The following is a 20,559-nucleotide window of genomic DNA, read 5'->3' on the forward strand; positions in this document are numbered from 1 at the left end:
AGAAAGGCTCCGATACACTTGTACCTTGCTAGTTCGTACAAGAGACAAGGCACTACAATGCAGAGGAAAAGACAGCCAAAGATTAGTAGAAAATGACTTACTGTCTTAGAAATGAAATATCAGAGTTACATGATAATGTAGTAAAAGCACGTTGATAAAGGTTATGGTTGTACAAAGCAACATGCCAAGGACCACTAATCTGTAGTGGCCTTACCATTTTATTTCCTGCAACTGCTTATATACTGTTCATTTATGTGTGATGTACGATGTGTATAGTTGTAAACATGGCATTTTGCATTGGTAATGGGATGTGCATCCCTTCAATGCTACCAAGGACCAAGATGCGGCAATTTTTGTACATCCCAAAAGTACGCTTTAAGAGGAAGGCATATGACAATTGGGAGAATCAAGTAGCAAGGAGTAATAGATTATAACCACAGTAAATGCAAAATTTATACAGAAAATGATTGGTCTAAAATCATTGGATAAATTCATCTTGTTACAATCTTTGCTGGCAGAATAGTTGGTACAGGAACGAGACAAATCAATATTGTAACCACATGGAAATAGGAAACCTTCAGCTGTCCAACGTCTGCTCCAACTTGCTGGCAAGTGATGGTTTGCCTCATCACTATACAGGTTCCAGATAAATTTGAAGACTGAATACTGAGGAGTTACAGAATACCAGGAGCTGAGTCAAGAATTTTAATTATGGTAACTGTAAGGATTTCGCAGAAGTCTGAATAAAGCAGTGCCACACTGGACAGAAACATTGCTATCCGTAAGTTTGGCTTATGCATGCTGCGTGAGGCCCAACGAGGAAGGGATCTCTTCTGGCTTTCCGCCAGACCGCCACAACAAACAAACAGTAGTGAACATGTATCTCAGTATAAACTAGCACTCGGGCATTACCATATGCAGAAAAAATTGTGACTCCATGAACTTAAATCACGAAATCAAAGCTTTTTGCTTATAAGCTCGGGTTTCACTCATGCAATAATTTCAGTTTCCATCATCATCCTCTTCCAGTAGGTAATCCTCTATTTGATCTCTGAAATAAACAGTTCACTGAATCAGGGCACTCAAGGAACAAACATGACATGACAAAAGCAAATGAATGGAGTTTAGAACATACAGAAACAAGTTGTCACATATATTAAATAATTATCCTAAGAAGCTATAGTATCAAAAGGTTTAATGTTTGCCTTTAGTAAATCACCGATATCATGCACTAAAAATACCCAGACAATGCAGACCATAAAGAAAGATAGATCAACCTCACCTGAGTGAGCTATGGCTGGCAGATGCAGTGTCCACTTTCTCAGTCCAAAACTTCGGTAGTAGTGAAAAGAAATGCTCATACATATTTGTACCAGCTGGTAGAATCTGGAAATGGCAGCTTTGACAACAATGAGCAGTATAAAGATAAATTTTCTTCTAAGCCTTGTGCTTTCCAAATTCTGGAGTTCTGATTCACTAAACGGGATTCCAAATGTCAGGCAGAGAATCTCAGAGAAAGAAGACTCGTTGGTATCAACATTCTGGAACTTGGGACGAAGTCTTGGCGGCAGGAAATCATGATAGCCATTTGCTGAGAACTTGTTAAAAGAGAATGGCTTAAGCTTTTGTGCAGTTCTTAAAATGGTATGCTCCCGAGAAGGGTTCTCTTCCTGCAAATACAAATGATAAAACATTATAATTACAACTTGTGCCGCCCCACAAGAAATTCACAAAAGCAGTCACTAAACAAGAATACAGCTTCAGCTTCAGTTCAATTCCGAATAGGTGGATTTAAAGTCGGTAATCAAGTGACATGCAAAGCACAAGAGGTCCTACCCTTTGCCGTGAAACAAACGATGCAACTAAGCTGTTGATGCCACTGCAAGGCCTATCAAGAAGTTGCTGCGTCTTTAAACTGAGCATACAACCCGTTAGAATAAAAGACGTTGTGAGGGCAACTCATAAAAGACGAACTTTTATCTTACCTATCAAGTTCACAGAGCAAGCTAAGCTCTTGGGCCAGGCAATCATGGAGTGGAAGAACCACAGGTACTTCCCAGCGTGTATCAACGTATTGGACATCAGCTGGTAAAGAGTAGCCTTGGCCCTGGGAATAATTAGTAATTTTGTTATGCACTCAATGCTCCCTCATGTTCTTTCAAGAACTATCAAGCATCACAGATCAGCTATATACCTTCACAGTTGCAGATAGCACATGACATGCTATTCCAGAAGCACATGATCCCAGCATGATCTTGGTATAGCCATTTTCCAGTGCAATCTGAGCAAAATATCAACATGGAACGGTAAATACGAATTCAGAAAGCATGGACAAGCACTGAAGAGAAGCACCTTCTGCAACGAAAGCATGCGCAAGACCGAAGAAAATCGTCCCTCCCTGTCTCATCATTGATCATGCCGACCACCTCCCTCAACCTGCCCTCCCCATTCTCCGATCCAGAAGAGAACACATCCTCAAGAGGGGCAATGTGCACTGCCTTATTGCCTGGCGACAAACTCGACACGGTCGCCCTGATATCTTCAATCGCTGTCTCAAATTCCCATTTCAGCTTCGGCGAAAAAATGCTTCTCTCGTCAACAAATGCCACCCCAACACCAAAGGCTGGCAGCGCCTGCGAGTTGCTGGTCTCCTAGCTCTGGATCGCCTTGGACTGCATCCCATGTATGAATTGCAGAGCCACCCGGAGTATGCAGCAACACTTCAATTCAATGGATTATAATAAAATTATACAAATACAGTAACTTTGAAAACTAAATGTGGAGCTGACTTTTTTTTTTGCCACTCATTACTTTGTAATACCTCCAATGTCATTACGTTAGTCGTGTGTATTGATATTTTGCCATCATGGACAATTTTTCCCAAACAACTCGGTGGCAAAAACTACAAATAATAACGAGGTAAAAAAATTGGGAGACGTGTGACCTGGAGACGGGGCCGCCGGAGTAGGCGAGGAGGACGGAATCGGTGGGCCGGACCATGGCGTTGCTCGTGACGGCGAGCTTGAACTTCCCGAACAGATGTGCCCGGAAGCACCCCCCCCCCCCGCACATGCCGAGTTGCCGACGCCCCCGGCCACGGCGACGGCCGCGCCACCGTCGTCGCACTTGCCGCACGTGGTTGCGGCGGCGGTGGAGCAGACGGAAAGCCGGCCCATCCTCTCCGCCGGTGCATCCTCCTCGGCGCTCGCGGAGGAGGAGGAGCAGTGGGGCCCGCAGCCTGCGCCGCCGCAGGCGGAGGCGGAGGCGGCGCCCATGGCGCGCGCGAGGGAGGGTTTGGGATGGACTGCCCACCGACCCACGTGCGTGCGAAATGTTTATTGGGCCGCGTTTTGGGCCTACCTTGGATTACCACGGCCCACCCTATAGGATTCAACAAAGCCTAAAACGAATGGATATTTCATATAGGCCAGGCCCATTGCAAGCATCCAAGATTCGAGTCCAGCTAAGGCCGGCCCGGCCCATGCATGGGCCTGGGTCTCAATGGCAGCGAGCGGGTGCTCTCTGGGCCCAACAGTACAACCGTGTGTTCCGAGGAGCGGCAGAGGAGGAAGACCGAGAGCGCCACCGAGCTACGGCTGGAGCTCGCCGGAATTGCACCTGGCTGCGTAGCAGAAGGCGGCGGCGGCGTGTTTAGCAATGGGTGTTTTCTCGTGACATGCAAAGTTATTAATAACTGGGTTAAAAATTCAGAATAAAAAGAAGGCTCGTGCTATCCCTTAGGAGACTGAAAACGGGTGTTTTTCAGAACATTCTTGAGCCGTCAGATTTCAATCGGACAGACGCGGTTCTTTCTTTCTCCTCTTGTCTATGTACTGTTCTTCTCCTCATCGACTGCACCACTCGCTCCCCTGTCCTGCCCTCCTCTATTCATCTCCAACGGTTCTCTCGCCACCGAATCCGTTGCCGCCGCCGCGCTAACGTGGCGTTCTTGTCTCCCCTACCTTGGCACTAGCCCTCCTCCACCACCTTTGGCTGGTGGCATCCCCACCACCTCACCGCTTCGCCCTCACACCTACCTCCTCCGCCCGACCGGCCTCCCTCCATAGCACCTCTTCTAAGTCTAGCGAGGAAGGAACCCCAAAATCAACCCTCTCCCCCAAACCCCCACGGGAAGCCGTTGCCTGAGCGCAACAACTAAATTTAGGATGCGTGTAAAAAGAAGGGTATATTTCTTCTTGTCAAGGTCGCCATACAAACTTGTTATTGCAATTGATCATAATATGGTTTGTGCGGGTTTTTCTTTCTTTGTTTAGTTTCATGTATGCAAGCACTGCTCTTCTGGGAGGTGATGTTTGGACAAATCGTCATCGGACAAGAAAGTATTGTATTTGCTCCAAAGAGAACAAATAAAAATTTGTGCAGTTTCAAGATCTCGCGTTACACGCTAAATCACATAAAAGAAAATGGATCTGAGTTTACTGATCTTGTCAAAAGGTGTCTCTTCTGAGAGAACAAAAGCCGTCGCTTGATGTGAGTAGTGCAGTAGGCATGCAGCTGGCGTGGCTTTTGCCAGTATGCTACTTTTGTACCTATCAGTATGATCCTTCAGCAACTGCTGATGAACTCAGTTCATCAGCAGTTCCAGTGTGGTTACAAGAACACAGGTGGCGTCGGATCATCTGTCCATGATCAGATCAATTCCAATGTTCATCCCGTTATATGCAATGGGCGCATACATCCACATATCATCAGAGCTCAGGAGCTGCAGAATCAGGCCAAGAGACTATTAATGTAACATAATCGTGGAATGATATGAACTTAGATGAACTCTGTAGATCCACACCTTGATCTGAAGCTGCAGGAACTTCACATAGTGGACCGCTTCTTCGAGCATGGTGCTGATATCTACCTGCAATATCAACAAAGTGATGTCGTTTTAGACATTGCAATCTAGTAGTATTGGATGCAATGTAATTGTTGGCAAAAAAAATGGCATTTTTATTCAGACGCATACTTTGGTCCCGTTGGGCACGAGGTTCTGCAGTATCTTCAGCCTCTCATTGATCCTTTCCCTCCTTTTCTGCGTAAGCAAAGAACAGCACTATTTTCAGATTCAGTTGTGATGAGGCTCGATCCTTCATGAACAAAATAAGATGATCGTTCATAATACCCTTGCATAGATGCTCTGGGGTTCAGTTGTCGCGCCACGGCCAGCCCGAGCCTTGCCTTTTGGGGGAGCATCAGCAGCTGCAGACTCCAGAGATGCATTTGAATCACTGTCAGAAGTGCAGCAGCTCGTTGGGCTTCCACCTGTGATCGCGATACTCGCATCATCGTCGTCATCATCACCACTCCTCTTGCCCCTCTTCGCTCGCTTAGTTTCACCCTTCCGTGCGCATTTCCGACCCTGCATTTACCGCATTTCAATCAACATTTACATTAGAAATCTGAGCATCTAGATATGAACATTACTGGTCAAAAGGCTGATCATGAATACTTACTCTTGTTTGGCCACCAAGTTCTTCTACCAAGTCCTTTCTCTTGTTAATAGCACTTACTGAGTCGAGCATACTCATGCTTGGCTCATCAACATCGCAGCGGCTCATGTCACAGTTCCCGTACAAATTAAGGGAACGGTTTGAAAACACATTCAGAAACTCAGCTGCATCTTGCTCCTGGACCAAGCTCAGGTCATCTGGGGAAAAGCAGGTGCCGATCCCAAGGGCCTCATTTGAGTTACTCAAATAGTAGCCCTCATATGCAGGTGGAGCAACAAGGCTACTGCCAATGCTGCCACTGTATGCACTGGAAGCTTGATCAGACCAAGGCAGCTCTTGGTGACCTTCCTCACCATGGGAGGGGAAGGCACCAAGCAGCTGCGCCATTATCTCCGACTCCTCGCCCTGCAACGAGAAGTCGAACTCGGTCCAGCCCACCTCAGCAATCAGCCCTCCAGCCTCCATTGTGATGTGAAGTTAGGACTTGGAGGTCAGAGGGGTTTGTGTAGTTTGTGTCTGAGATGCTTGCTGGATGAAGACTAATGCACAACAGTGCAGGTGCTTTTATACTGTTCAGAAACCAGGATTCAGAAAGGTTGCAGGAGACATCATCTGCAAAACTTAAAAAAATGGGACTATGATTAAAGAAATGGCAGCCCACGCCTTCAACTCTGTCAGCTGGGCCTTCCTGCTGGAGGTGTTGCGGGAGTGGGGGTTTGGTTCTAGGTGGTGTAGTTGGGTCGAGGTCATCTTGGGTTCTTTCATAACCCGGATTCTCCTCAATTCCATCTCTGGTCCTTCGCTGGTCCATATCAAAGGACTACGACAAGGCGACTCCCTCTCCCCATTCTTGTTCGTGATTGTCATGGACATACTTGCTCGTGTCCTGACGCTGGCTGGCAAGGTGGCTGTCCTGGATTCTACGGGCCACGCTTCTATTGTTCATCACTGCTCCTTTTACGCAGATGATGCGGTTGTGTTCTTATCACCCACTCAACAAGACATCCAAGCGCATCTTGCTATCCTTAATTTCTTTGGCGTGATCTTGGGCCTCAGAACCAACCCGAAAAAATCTGTTGCCGCCCCCATTTGCTGCAATGGTGATCATATCAACACTGTTGTTGGGGAGCTCCCTTGCGGACTGTCAACATTCCCAATTCAGTACCTTGGGGTCCCTCTAACGATTGGCCGTCTTTGCAAATGCCATCTGCAACCGCTGGTGGACAGGATTGCCGCTAAATTGCCCCCCTTGACAGGCTAAGCTGATCTCCAAATCGGGGTGTGCCACTTTGGTGCGATCTGTGATCTCGGCAACCCCTATACACACTCTCATTTCTATAGCGGTGCCCCCTTGGATCATCAAGGAAATCGATAAGAGAAGAAAAGCCTTCTTGTGGGCAGGTGACAAAACAACATTTGGTGGTCGGTGCTCCCTCTCCTAGCGAAGGGTCTGTCGGCCTCTCATATACGGCGGCCTCGGCATTCAAGATCTCCAGATTGCTGGTCTCGCCCTTCGACTAAGGTGGCTCTGGTGGCAACGGTGTGAGCCTTCCAAACCGTGGGCTAACCTTCCCTTGCATCATGAGAAAGAGGTGGTCGCCCTGTTCCAAGCATCAACCATATGGGAGGTTGGTAATGGAAACTCCATTCTCTTTTGGTCAGACAGATGGATGAATGCTGGTTCAATCCAAGTTGCATCGCCTGATCTTTTCCTCTGTGTTGCTCCTTCTACCTCGAAGAAAAGGATTGTGAGAGATGCCTTGCAGGACCGAAAATGGGTCAGAGAGATTATGGACCCTTTGTCTATCTCGGCGATCATACAATAACTACAAATTTGGAGTCATTTGGAATCCGTCACCCTGAGAAACATCGAGGAACGACCGACTTGGAAATGGTCGAGCTCTGGATATTTCTCTTCCAAATCGGCTTATCAGGTCATGTTCATGGGTTCCATCGAATTTGATGGTGCTTCTGTGTTGTGGAAGGCATGGGCTCCTCCTACGATTAAGTTCTTTGGTTAGTTAGGCCTTCATGGCCGACTTTGGACAACAGTTAAGCGCCGGCAGCATAGACTCCAAACCGATGATTCATGTGTGTTCTGTTCACAGCTTCCGAAAACTACTGATCATCTTTTACTTCACTGCATTTTGTCCAGGGAGATATGGTGGCGTATCTTAGGGATTCTTGTACCAGTTTCTGCGATCACGTTCTGTAGTTGGTGGCTTGATTTGTGAAGCCGCGTTGATACCGAGCTTCAAAGAGGTTTTGACTCGATGATCCTACTCACTTGTTGGAGGATTTGGTTATCTAAAAACTACATCGTTTTCAACAAGTACCGCATTTCATTGGACTCCTTGGTGGCCCTCATTAGGGACGACAACACGTGCTGGTGCGAGGCCGGGGCAATAAAGTTAGTGATAACAATAGAGAGGTTGCACCACATCGGCTCGATCATCTGATCTTTGGCAAGCTTGAGTGTTCGTAGTCATCTCCGAGCATGCAATTTCCCTTTCTAGCACCATCGATCTCTGCTTGCATGTCCGCTCAGGTCGTCATGTAATCCGTAACTTTATTTCCTACTTAATACAATGATACGTAGCTCTTCTGCCTATTAGAGAAAAAAACGAATATCAACAACTAAGATATGTCCTGGAGATGTGAAGGTAATATGACTAGAAAACTTCAACTGCTAGCTGGTAGACAAGACAGTGACTTGTCCAAGATTACAGATTTACAGTTCCGTGGCCTGTCTGCGAAGGAGGTTCAATGATTGGAGACACTTTACCAATCATTGATTCATCAAGGAATGGGAAACAAAGTCTCTGATCTTTAAACAGAGGGATAACAGGTTTACATTAGCAAAAAGAATAGAAAAAGATGCAGAGCGTGATTCTGGTTAGAGAGATGGAATAAAAAATGTAGATGGAAAGAGAGGCCTGCACGAACATGGTGGAGGGAATTTGAACATTTTTTTAGGGGAATACAGTGGGGGAGGCCCCCACTGGGAATCTGAACATTCTTAAGAACTCAAAGGAGATATTGCAATTTCTCTGATGATATCGAGGAATGATACCTTCTTCAATGTAGAATGTACTGATGTTCCTCTACAGATCTCCCGAAGCAAGGACTCAAAAGCCTACATTTGACACACTGCAACTGCGTTAATCCATTGAACTTTTCTGAACATAACTTATGAAAGCAGTAAGTTTGTATCCACAGCCGAATACATTGCAATGCTATATGCAATTCAGACCACAGAAATATACAGAACATAAACTTAACAAATGCACGGATCCTCATCAGATGGTTTTACCTTTCTGAAGGTCAACCAGGGCAACAGCTGCATCAAGATTACCAAAGGCCTTCAGAAAACTCAATTGGATTTTAAATTCAGGTTATGGCACATTTTGCGAATTGATGAGCATGTGCATCATCAAAATGGAAGCCACAATGTAGGTCTCCATATAAGGTGTCAGGTTTCCGCAATGGCCGACAAATCTGAATCTGCTGGAGATCTGCTGCTGATATCCTCATCAGCAGGAAGTGATCTACATCCATCTAGCAATTAAGAGTTGCACATGACTCAGATCCACCACAATGTACAAATCAGTTGTACTTCCGTCATGTCCTGAAAAGGGACTTCTTGCCTCTCTTTGTCAAACAGGAACAGCTAAGATGCTGGCAAAGAAAATGATTTAAAGGGAACAAGATGGGGTTTGTTTATGGCCCATGATTCTTACCCTTTAGCTGCACGACAGAAGCAATGAAGCCTCCCATGGTATGCGGCCGAACTGCACGAGTACGCATTATAGAATACCTAAACAACCAACCATATATCATTAATAGCATAGAAATGAAGAACATAATAAAACACTTCGGTTTATTTTCTGACTTCGCAAAGTTCAACTTCAGAGCATGGGAAAGCCAAATTGCTTCTGAGACCACTCCTTTTGGACATCCTAAAAGATATTCTCTTCTTTTTATTTCTTAGCTTATAAATTAAGTGCACAAACTGGCACCAATAAATTATGCCATAGGGTAGCCTTGCTCTATTGTGCTTCTTCTTTTTTTTTTGAGGGAATACAGTGGGGGAAGCCGCCACTCTTGTCATTGTGCTTTTTCTTAAGAACAGCTACATTTTAAGATGAGTTTTTTTTAATAAAATTAACTTTATTGACTCTTATCGTTACATCGTGATATAAACACATAAGATGTCACTTCTAGTTTCTACATAACTCGGATGCGCATGACCTAAAAAAATAGAAGGAAAACACCAAACATAAATAATGAAGAACAAATGATCCAGCTACCAGGCTATGACGGTGCGCCAATACAAAGTCTAGACTGTCATCTAAACCCGGGTAAAAATATTTCTAACTGTCTACTCCATAATAGTACATGCTGATGCTCCTGCCGCTACAACATAGCCCAAGTATAGAGCAATCATATATATGTATAAATAACCTGTAAAGGAGAGTTAATTTTTCTTATATTAAAGACAATGTTATTTCTACATAGCCATAACGACCAACAAAAAGTTGCTGCCGCTACCATTATTTTAGCTTTCTATTGTTTACAAATACCACCTAGCCAGTTACCAAACATTTAAGATGAGTGTATTTGCTGTCACAGGTAACTATGTCTTGAACTAGGATACTTAAAGATTTTGTTTCATTTTTCTCAAAGTAACATCATCGTTACAACATTATTATAAATTCCAAATGGGGAATATAATAGACAAGTAGGTTTGACAAACAGGTAAGTACAGACAAATAACAAAAGCATGAAATTGAATATTCAGATAACATGTGAGTAGTTATTCATTTCTATCCCTGCTCCCCGGTGAAAATTGCAGTAAACATAAGGAATGAATTATAGTAACTTACCATGACAATATTAAGTGACCAAAATCCACATGATTCTAATTCACTTAATATATTAATTACACAAATAAAAAGAAAGAAAGGACTAACATTTCTATCACTTTCTTGACAATACATTTTTTAAGGAATACACTAGGAGAAACCCCTATTGTTTTTTTAAAAAAAAAAAGGTAAATCGAAGCAAGAGAGAACTGCACTGTACTTATGGACTTAAGGAACATTGTTTATAACTTTCGATTTTTATTGATTGACTAACACAAATGTGAATATGAAGCTAAGTTCTTTGATGAAGTATCTTCTAAAGTTATCAGAAATAATAATTACGTCATTGGAATGAAAAAAATTCGTGTGTGGTACTGTAGATAACTGGTAAAGGTGTTCTTATGGTTAACTAAAGAGTAAACTAGTCAAACACAGATTTTCCTGAGAGGTTGTGACTGAACTATGTAGCTTCCGAAAAAAACCATGCACTAATAACTTGGGCAACAACAGTGTACCTCAGATGCAAATTGCAGGGCAAGAACAAGGTCACATTAGTTGATGAAAACCATGTCTAAAGGTGGGCACCCAGCCAACTGAAGTCAAAGACTCATTCACATGCAGTTAACATTCTACCCTATAAAAGAAGATATTCCCAAGAGATCCCTCTATTTTAATTCGTGGGAAAAGTCATATGATGCTCAGCCAGATATGAAGTGAGAACTGCATGATCTCATTAAGATTAAAATCATTTTTTTAGAAAAATATCTATTTTATTCTCTCAAACTATACAGTTGGTCCAAAAACTCACTGAACTATTAAACTGTTTATTTAACCCCTAGAATCCAAATCCGGTTCATTTTACACCTTTGATAAAATAAAAGTAATAATAGTATAAGAAAATTGATGCATAAGTTATAGTTTTGATATGTGAATTGCTAACTTTTACCACTTCTATCTGTAGATAGTTTTTTGGGATATTCTATTCCTTTAAGTCTCTTTTTACAGGCTCCTCTCATATTAGGTTTGGTTGACCCATATCTCTCTTCACATTATCGGCTTGCCTCAGTATTATGCTATGCACGGGTGACTCTGGAGACCCTCGTTAGATATGGTCAATACATCTCAACTGATGTTGGATAAGCTTTTCTTCAATTAGCGTTACTCCTGCTATATCATGTGTATCATTATTTCGGATCCGATCATTTCTTGTATGGTCATAAATTCATCCTAACATACGCATGTCTGTTATAGTTAACTGTTAGATATGTCGACTTTTAGTTGACCAAATTTGGTGCCATACAACATCACATATCAAATCACCGTCCTATAAAATTTACATTTTAGTTTTTATGGCATCTTTTTGTCAAAGTCATTTTTTTAACTAGAAAGTACTAGTGAAAAATGAAACACACATGGAGAGATATTACACAGGGATGTATATGCGTACAGAACCATCCAAGAAAAAACATCAATACTTGATCACAATCACAAAAATTAGCAACTCCCTCGCAGCCTCACCAATCACAAAGACACAAAAAATCTTTTCTAAAAAAAAAAGAATAAGCGTCCATCAGGTAATGCAAGGGCAATGAAGTCAAAGTAAACAGATGAAATTTCCAAAATAAAATGGAACAGATGAGAAGTCAGAGATCAAATACAAATATTCCCTTGCAATCTCACCAATCACAACGACACAGAAAAATTCTTTTCTAAAAAAATAAGAATAAGCATCCATCGGTTAATGCAAGGGCAACGAAGTCAAAGTAAACAGATGAAATTTCCGAAATAAAATGGAACAAATGAGAAGTCAGAGATCAAATACAAATAGTTCATTGTCAAATAAAAAAAAAAACAGATGACAATAAAAAAGGTAGATGATTGCAAAACCATTTCCTGAATCCATAGCAATCTTCAAGTCAAATATGACTCTTAGCATCTTCAATCAGGATGTTCAGAAGAAAATATCAACAATTGATCTACAAATTAAAAGCTGTTAGACGGATAGCTATTGAAAAGAGTAATCCGGTTAAGGCAGCACTCTCTACGGTTCAGTTAAGCCAATACTGCTCCTTGGAATAAAACATACAGACCAATAAACATTTGGCAGGCAACAAAGCTATTAACAGTCGCCTCCAAAATCACCTTCTCACAGTTAGATAGAGCAGTCTAATCACAGCCTGATTCACCGGCTGGACTGCTCATGATAGGAACGTGCAAAAATCTTCGCTGCCCAGAGAGCATATGAATTCCCTAAATCATAACGCGTGAAGTAAATATACTTCATTCACAACCCTCCTCACCTGCGCAACTAATTTGTCTTCACATGATCAATTGTCCCAAAGATTTCAAGGTTCAAATCACAAACTGGTACAATCAACAGCATGATATCGCCAAAAGCGACTAACTTGATTGAGACAAAGGAGATGGCACAAAGCATAAGCCAAAATATGATCAAGGGTCACGTAAGATAGCATCCGTGGGTGTTTCCAAAGTTTGATATACCAAGACCACCAGGCTCCTTAAGTTGCCATCAGCATAATCTCCCCAAATCAATGCAGAACCCCATCTCCAAACATCAACCATGACTGTTATGGCAAAAGTCATGCATAGTTGTACCAACAAAGCAGGAAAGTAATATTAATAGCAATGGCAACAGACTCAATATGGATTATCCTTAATTGACATGAATAATTGGCACTGTTTCGGCAGACATAAACCACGGATTACAGGACCAGCAATCATGTCTACATTGACAAATAATTCACACGCTTACAAATTTAAAGATGAAACTTTATTCCGCAGCTCCAGCTAGGAACTAGCCAATGTTGTAACGTGGATAACATTGTTGCTTCAATGCCCACTATAGTTCCAGGGAGGAAACATTAACAGGGCCAACTCTGAGAAGTGCGCTTAGTCCGCTTTCACAAGGACAAAAACCGGCCTGTCCCCTAGCTTGTCCCGGCCCTGGAATGCAAAACATAGTTTAAACAATAAATAAAGACACTTTCTCATGAAAAGGAATGTTATGTCTTTTTTCTAAATAAATTTCAATATTGCTCTTAGATGTACCATGCTTATTTAAACTATAAAATTCTTGACCTCTAAGATGGTAATTTTACCATTTTGCACTGAATGACACAATTCATAGAAAGCTATCTGAATAGGGAAACTATTAGCAGACAAATAGAAACTCCTACTAACTTGAGCATGACAGCGAACAATGCTTTAGCACAACTAAATAGTGAAGTTGATGACTCAGAAGTAAAATGTACCTTCAATTCTGGCAATTCAATAACACAAGCACACTCAACCACCGTTGCTCCAACACGCTCTAAAAGCAAAAGGGTATAATTATGGTAAGTAGAGCATCATACAACGAACCACAGGAAATCAATCACCAAGATACATAGATATTGATCCAAATCCAAAAATACAGTGACGGAACTCCTAGACAAAGCAGTATGCAGGGTTGCCCGCCTCTCCTACCGCCAGACGCCAAGATTCCTCCATCTACAAGCGGTGCGGCGGCGGCGGTTAGGGTTTGGGTGCTAGCTTCTGGGGAGGGAGGCGTCGGCGGTGATGGGAGTTCGACCCTCTTCTTTGAGGCTACAATGACCACGCTCTCTCACCACACTCCGCTCTCGCCCCCACCCCGCTCTCTCTCGTCGCTCCCCTCAACCTCTTGCTTAGAACGACGTTGAAGCCTCTCCTCCGGCACCTCCTTTCCAACATCCATGGCAAGTGCCACTGGGAAGCTTCTTGAGCTGGAGCAAGATGTTGCTCTAGCGGATCTTGTGAAGGACTGGGATTTTAGTATAGGCAAACGTTTTCAAGTGAAGGTGCTCTTAGTAAGTTTAAAAGCTCTGTTCATCACCCTTCTTCTCCTGCTGGATCCTTCTTCCTCCTTGCGGTGTTTCGTTGTTACACTTTTAGACTTACTGAATCCTCAGTAAGCCTTGCCCTTCATGCCTGCTTGGGTAGTTCTCCAGCTGGTTTTCACGTCGCTTATCTTCAAGACCGTCATTTTCGCTTTTCTGTGGCTTCAAAGGATGTGGGTTTGATGGTTTATTCTCTCAAACACATCATCTCTAAGCAGTTTGACATTTATTTTCATCTCTGGAGAGATGGTGGTGATAAGTGGGAAATTGAAAAGAAAAAGTGGGAACAGGATGAGGAAAGTTCTTGGAAGCTGGTTTCCCATCGAAAGCCAAGAAAATCCCAGCTCAAGAAGGTATCTTCCAGAAGGAAAATTGTTCAGGATTCTCCAGTCAAAAAATCGAATCCTCCGGAACTTGCTTCAGTGGTGAAAATTGGGAGTCTTTTCTGCCCTATTTCTGCTTCTCAATTGGATTTTCAGACTGGCTCTCTCAGAAGTTTCTTTTGTTTTGGAAATTCTGTTCTTGGCGGTCATAGTAGTCAAAGCAAATTCCAACTCCCACTTAAGCATATCTTTGTGAGGCTAAAGGGAGATCTTGGGAGTGGTGCATGCCCAGCAGAATTCTTTCCCAAGGGCGGCGATGGCTCTTCCACCTATGCAGCAGACTTCTTTCCCAAGAGTGGCGATGGCTCCTCCACCTACACAGCACGTCCAGGCTGGTTCTTTTCCTAACCCATCTCCTTATTCGGGTTTAATGTCCTGAGTTAAATGTCTCAGAGAAGGTCACTTTATCAAATATTGTTCCTTTGAGATCGTTGCTTGTTTGCTTTAATTACGGCCATAAGGCCAATCACTGCTTTAAGAGGCTTTCTAGTAGAAGGCATTGTTGGGTCCCAGGCCCACGTATGATCAAGGGTACTCTGTTAGCAGAGCAGGTTCCGCTAATAGGAGAGCGAGAAACGCTTCTCCTTCCCCTCGTGCTGGTCCCTCATCAGTCTCTCTATCGGGGGACCATGTTGATGTTATGCCTGCTGATGAGGACCCACCTCCAGCCAACAATGGAATCCTCACCCTTTTGAGGGCCCTGTTCTCCTAGGGGAACCAGAAACAGTGGCACTCTTGGCTGATCAGCATATGGAACAGATTTGTCAGCTAAATCAAGCACAGGGCATGTAGCAGGACCAGATCTCCAATGCCAGTTCTGTCAACCAGCCAGCCTTCACTGAAGTGCCATGTTTTTTCATTCAAGGCAAGGGAACTTCAAGAGAAACTAAAATCAGAAGCACACAACAGCTGGTACTTGATCAGAGCTGTCAGCAACCATTGCATATCCAAGGGAATCAAGAGCCTGTATCCTCTAAAGCACTGCAGAATAAAAACCTGTATGAGCAGAATGATTATGTGCAATTCCTTGCTGACAACCTGAAGAGATTTGTTGAGAGCTATGCTCAGCAGCCTCAAGGTCTAGGGAAAAGCATGATCACTCTTCCAATTCCTCCTCTCATTCAGATACATCTAGACAGAGTCAAGATCATTGGAGTTGAAATGAGCAGAATAGGTGAACAGGCTCAGATATCTCAGAAGGGGACAACCCCAATGAAGACCATAGAAGCAAGTGGGCCTGAACAGAAAGCCAGATGCATAACCACACATATCACTAAACCAGCATTTACCAGGATCTATTACAGAAAGAGGCTGCTGAATAAGAAGGTTTCAGGGCAAACATCAGAAGTCAACACAGAATGAGGTCACATATTTCTTGAATTCCCTGAAGTTTTTGTTACCCAAGACAAAGCTAAGTATACCAAGAGAGAACCTAGGAAGAGAAAGTGTCCTCCCCTCACTGAAGATGGGCTCAGAAGAAGCACAAGAATCCAGAATTGAACTACAGGGCAAATGGTTCAGTTTTCTAGAGCCTGAACCAGGAGCAGATCTTGCAGGAAGAGAATCGCTGATCCTAAACAGCTTGCTAGTAAAATTCTCATTACAAACTTTAATCAAGCTGTTGAGTGTCCAGGTCTTTCCACTCTAGATGAATTTGATAAATCTGGCTGTCTATCCTGAAATTCTGGTGGTGGAAATCCAGAAGATTGCAGAGGGATGATGTCAGCTATCTCCTTCGGAGGTCACTGCTGACCTGCTCCTGGCCAGGAAGGAAGAGGAGGGAAGGGCTGATGGAGACAGCACGGTGGAGCTCATTGATCCAACAGATGGATAGACTCTTTTATTTTGCTATCATCAACAGGGTTTGCCCTGTTTTAAATACGTGTAATATGGATGATGCTATGCACTTCTATCCTAAGTCTAGCTACTATGGTTCTTGGTGCACCATTGGTGCACCATGTTTGGTTACAGAACCTCTTTTGCTATGGTTAACTATTGTCGCTTGTTTGCCTCCTCCCCTGGATGTTTTTATTCTGATAACCTTGGGTTATACAGACATCTTCAGAACAAAACACGGTATATATGGATAATTCAAACAAGCGCAGTTGGAACATACTAAACTGGAACATACGAGGGCTCAATTCTGAGGATAAATGTAATGCAATCAGAGCAAAGATTGATGAAAGTGCCTGTGCAATTTTCTGCATTCAGGAAACAAAAAGGGAACATTTTGATCACCCCTTTATCAAAAAGCTGGCTCCTAAGAAATTCAATAAGTTTGCTTACTTGCCATCAGTTGGCAGTTCAAGCGGAATTCTGATGGGCTGGAATAGCTCCTTTTTCACGGGAGAAACAGTGCACATTAACAGATTTGCAGTGACGGTAAAATTTACTTCAGTTCACAATGATAACTCTTGGAAGCTATCCACTATTTATGGTCCCTGTAAGGGCCCAGAAAGAGATGAATTTGTAAGTTGGCTTAACAATCTTCAAATTGAGGAGGAGGAAAACTGGATGCTCATTGGAGATTTTAATTTCTATAGATCTTTAACTGATAGGAACAGGAAGGGTGACAATATGAATGATGTCTTTATCTTCAATGGCATTATTAGTAATCTGAGTCTCTTGCAAATTCCTCTCAAAGGAAGAAAATACACCTAGAGTAACATGAAAGAAGACCCCCTTCTAGAGCAGATTGATTGGTGTTTCACATATGCAAACTGGATCAGCGACTATCCAGGCACCTAGCTGCTCCAAATGGCAAAGCCACTGTCTGATCATATCCCCTGTAAGGTGCAAATTGGTACCTCAATTCCAAAGGCTCAAGTTTTCAGGTTTGAAAATTTCCAGATATATCATCCAGGTTTCTTTGATTTAGTTCAAGAAGTATGGGATGAGGAGGTCATTAATGGCAACTGTGCAGCTATAATTACTGCTAAGTTCAAACTGCTCAGAAAGGCTCTGAAAAAATGGAGTAAAGGTATATCTCAGTTTAACACCTTAATAAAAGACTGCAATGATACTTTAGCTATACTGGATAAGCTAAAGGAGCAGAGACATCTCTATCTGCAGAAAAGCAATTTTAGGAAAATTCTGAAAGATCACATTCTAAAGCTGCTCAGATATAAGCGTGGATATTGGAGAAAGAGATACACGGTGAGGTGGACCAGGTTCAGGGATGAAAGCACAAGATTTTTTCATGCTACAGCAACTGAGAGGTATAGACTAAACTCCATCACAAGCTTGGAAACTGAAGATGGTAGAACTGTCACTGACCATCATGAAAAAGCTGCCATCCTCCTTGAGACGTATAAAGCCAGAATGGGAACTACAACGCAGCCCAAAATATTAGTCCTTTCTTTTCTTCTTTTGCCCAGCTTGGGCTCTTGTTTTTTTTTCTCTAATAAAATTTCACAGTAGGGGCTTCCCCTACTGTTTTCCTTTCAAAAAAAAAGATACATAGAATGTCAAGAAGTGCATTTCCATGAAAATCTGAATAAATATAATCATTTCAAAAAAAATCTAAGCAAACAAAACTCCTTCGAAATTCAAACCTCCACAAATCCATGTACATGCATTAAGCTTTATCCCAAAATTGGAAAGAAAAAAAGTGTTGTGCAATATTGTTCTAAAAGTTAGAATTACAACAAATTTGGATAGGTAGGAGCGTGAACTTTCTTTCTGAAATAAGGGAACTTTTATTTGTAACAGAAGGAAAATAAAGTTTTTTTTAATCATTATGCTTTTTGACAATAAAAATGATTTAGGCAATTATTTTAGGACATTGTATACACAATAATAAAGTACAACATACAGCAGAAGAGCTGAGCTCACCAAGAAGCTTGACAGCTGCAAGCAGGGTTCCACCAGTGGCAATAAGATCATCAACGATGAGCGCCCTATCATTGGGCTCCACGGCTCCTACATGCATTTCTATTTTGTCGGTGCCATATTCTAAAGCATACTCTTCAGAGATCACCTCACCTAGTATAAAGATGGGAGAGCGTTAGGCATTAGCTATTTCATTCGGATTTGGGTATGAAACATAACTGTTGAATAATAGCAACGCTGCACATCAAACGATAGAAAAACATACCAGGTAACTTTTTCGGTTTTCTCAGTGGTACAAACTTTGCACCTATTGCCAATGCAATTGGAGGACCAAAAATAAATCCTCTAGCTTCAACGCCTGATTGTTTTTTGGCAATAAATATGACAAGTGAGAACACATAAGAATGTCAATTGCATTACTTACAATTCGGACCTTTTCATCGTTTGCTTGTATAATGAAAAAAAGGAGCTACTCAATACACATTACCAGCAACTACAGTGATCCCCTTGTCCTTGTACCTCTCAACAAAGAGGTCAATCGTGTCACTAAATGCCTTTGGATCAAGGAGCAACGTCGTGATATCATGAAACATAATCCCTACAAAGAGACAAACCGGTACATATTAAGCACAGGTAATATAATCCTTACACAAAAAAATAAATATCTAGAGCACTTTGCGAAATCAATTCACGAAAGCATGGCGTCTCATTCTAAAGGTGCATTCTCCAGCACCACATAACCAATGTCCCTGCTCTGCAAAATCAGGACTTGAGTAGCCAATTTTCGCACATAGAGAAGCAGAAGGCGGTTTCCAGATGTCCATAGATAAATAACAAATCTTCCATAGCTGTTACATCGAGTGGCAAATAACATTTGTTAAAATCTGCCCGTACCAGCTATTTCTTCGCCATGACAACAACTCTGAAGAGTTTCGCTTATTATATTATTTACCGTAGTTGGTCGATGCAATACACTGTAACACCCATTTACACCCTTTAGTCAGCGTTGACTCAGAACACGTCTGCTGCCTTGGTAAAACCCTAAATCTACGAACGGTCGCGAGTCAACGTCGGCCGCCGCCGCCGCCACCACCAATCATCATCATCCCGATCGATCGAAGCGACCCACCCATCCACCCACGCAAAAGATCGTCTAGGTCCCTAGAGCCTAGAGAGGGATAGCGACGGGGGACCCACCTGGCTTGGGGAAGTCGGGGATGACGCGGATGCTCGACGCGATCCGCTCCACGCGCCCGTCGCTGGACGCCATCACCGCCGACCCGCGCGCGCGCCCGGGCTCGTGGAGAGGGGGAGGCGGCGGAGGAGGAGGCGGCCACACGGGGGGGGCATGCTCCGCCCAGCTCCGCGCTTTTATGCGCGCCGCGCCGCGAGCCGTCGGTTGTAACCGCGCGGGGAGCCGTGCCCGTCCCGGACACGCGGGCCAGACATGGCGTCTGGGCCCACCGGTCAGTGTATCACGCGAGGCTCCTCGGCCGGCGATTGGGTAGGCGTGTTCGGACTTCCCGTCGTGCATTGTGGGCCCGGGGAGTGGGGGCGCGGTTCATGCCGCCACCAACTGGGATGAGCATACGACATGTGGGCCACGCGGGGGGACCGCGCGGGATTCGTTGGCCGGATGACATGTGGGCCCGGGAAGCGGACCCCACCCGCACACCCGACGCCAGCTGAGGCGGCTTGTCTCACGCGGCGTCACAGCAGCGTGCAAAGACGACAGCCTCACTTACGTGCCTCGCCCGGCGGATGCAAGACCTATGCACTCTGGTTGACTTAACAATATTATAAAATTATCAACTCTTGCATTTGTTTCAGTCAAACAAACCGAAGCCAAGCCCAGTATATGTAACAGACAATCAAACAAATTTTTTTTTATAAATATAACTTCATAAAAAAAATATTCTAATCGATCTGAACCATTCATTCCATAAAATTCGCCAATGTTTTTACCTGCTCTGGCAGTTAAACCTCACTCCAACTTCAGTTAAAAAGATACTGACTGGAGGTAACTGAGCATTTGAGTAAGCTGGAGACTTGAATCCGAAGAGAAGCATTTGACGTTGATGCCTTCGGCACAGGCCGTACGGGCATGGCATCTACAACTTGATAGCAAATGGAAGATCAGGCA

The 20,559-nt window shown here is 43.3% G+C and overlaps 2 protein-coding genes, 1 long non-coding RNA gene and 1 pseudogene across 7 annotated transcripts; all 4 read right to left on the reverse strand.

Moving 5' to 3' along the window:
• Positions 1-397: 397 nt before the first annotated feature.
• On the reverse strand, positions 398-3,303 carry LOC133906582 (cytoplasmic tRNA 2-thiolation protein 2-like; annotated as a pseudogene).
• Positions 3,304-4,403: 1,100 nt separating this feature from the next.
• Positions 4,404-5,985, reverse strand: LOC133906705 (transcription factor RSL3-like). Its single transcript, XM_062348679.1, has 5 exons — positions 5,463-5,985; positions 5,132-5,368; positions 4,976-5,041; positions 4,805-4,870; positions 4,404-4,723 (listed from the first exon to the last, which is right to left on the reverse strand). The coding sequence occupies exons 1-5, from the start codon at positions 5,922-5,924 to the stop codon at positions 4,637-4,639; spliced, it is 918 nt and encodes a 305-aa protein (XP_062204663.1). The 5' UTR covers positions 5,925-5,985; the 3' UTR covers positions 4,404-4,636.
• Positions 5,986-12,979: 6,994 nt separating this feature from the next.
• LOC133905882 (adenine phosphoribosyltransferase 1) lies at positions 12,980-19,821 on the reverse strand. Of its 5 annotated transcripts, XR_009907713.1 has the most exons (7): positions 19,614-19,821; positions 18,904-19,014; positions 18,682-18,774; positions 18,420-18,569; positions 17,862-17,913; positions 13,597-13,655; positions 13,231-13,288 (listed from the first exon to the last, which is right to left on the reverse strand). XR_009907713.1 is itself a non-coding variant. In XM_062347668.1 (6 exons), the coding sequence occupies exons 1-6, from the start codon at positions 19,684-19,686 to the stop codon at positions 13,235-13,237; spliced, it is 540 nt and encodes a 179-aa protein (XP_062203652.1). In that variant the 5' UTR covers positions 19,687-19,809; the 3' UTR covers positions 12,980-13,234. The 5 variants fall into 5 exon arrangements, 4 of the variants coding, with proteins under 4 accessions (XP_062203652.1, XP_062203653.1, XP_062203654.1 ...); XM_062347668.1 differs by lacking the exon at positions 17,862-17,913 and having other exon boundaries at positions 12,980-13,288; positions 19,614-19,809; XM_062347670.1 differs by lacking the exons at positions 13,231-13,288; positions 13,597-13,655 and adding an exon at positions 14,876-17,371.
• Positions 19,212-19,606, reverse strand: LOC133905883 (uncharacterized). The gene is made up of 2 exons (XR_009907714.1): positions 19,369-19,606; positions 19,212-19,264 (listed from the first exon to the last, which is right to left on the reverse strand). It is a non-coding gene; the product is annotated as an uncharacterized LOC133905883 (long non-coding RNA).
• Positions 19,822-20,559: the final 738 nt, after the last annotated feature.

The sequence above is a fragment of the Phragmites australis genome, chromosome 23 (genome assembly GCF_958298935.1).
Source record: "Phragmites australis chromosome 23, lpPhrAust1.1, whole genome shotgun sequence".
Classification (NCBI taxonomy): domain Eukaryota; kingdom Viridiplantae; phylum Streptophyta; class Magnoliopsida; order Poales; family Poaceae; genus Phragmites; species Phragmites australis.

Coding starts and splice junctions, on each gene's coding strand:
- LOC133906705 (XM_062348679.1), bottom strand. CDS start 5,924: ATGGAGGCTGGAGGGCTGATTGCTGAGGTGGGCTGGACCGAGTTCGAC. Junction 4,871..4,975: donor TCGTGCCCAACGGGACCAAA/GTATGCGTCTGA, acceptor TTGATATTGCAG/GTAGATATCAGCACCATGCT. Junction 4,724..4,804: donor TCCTGCAGCTTCAGATCAAG/GTGTGGATCTAC, acceptor CTGATTCTGCAG/CTCCTGAGCTCTGATGATAT.
- LOC133905882 (XM_062347668.1), bottom strand. CDS start 19,686: ATGGCGTCCAGCGACGGGCGCGTGGAGCGGATCGCGTCGAGCATCCGC. Junction 13,656..18,419: donor TGCAGCTGTCAAGCTTCTTG/GTGAGCTCAGCT, acceptor TTTTGCTTTTAG/AGCGTGTTGGAGCAACGGTG. Junction 13,289..13,596: donor TTGAATTGCCAGAATTGAAG/GTACATTTTACT, acceptor TTTGCATTCCAG/GGCCGGGACAAGCTAGGGGA.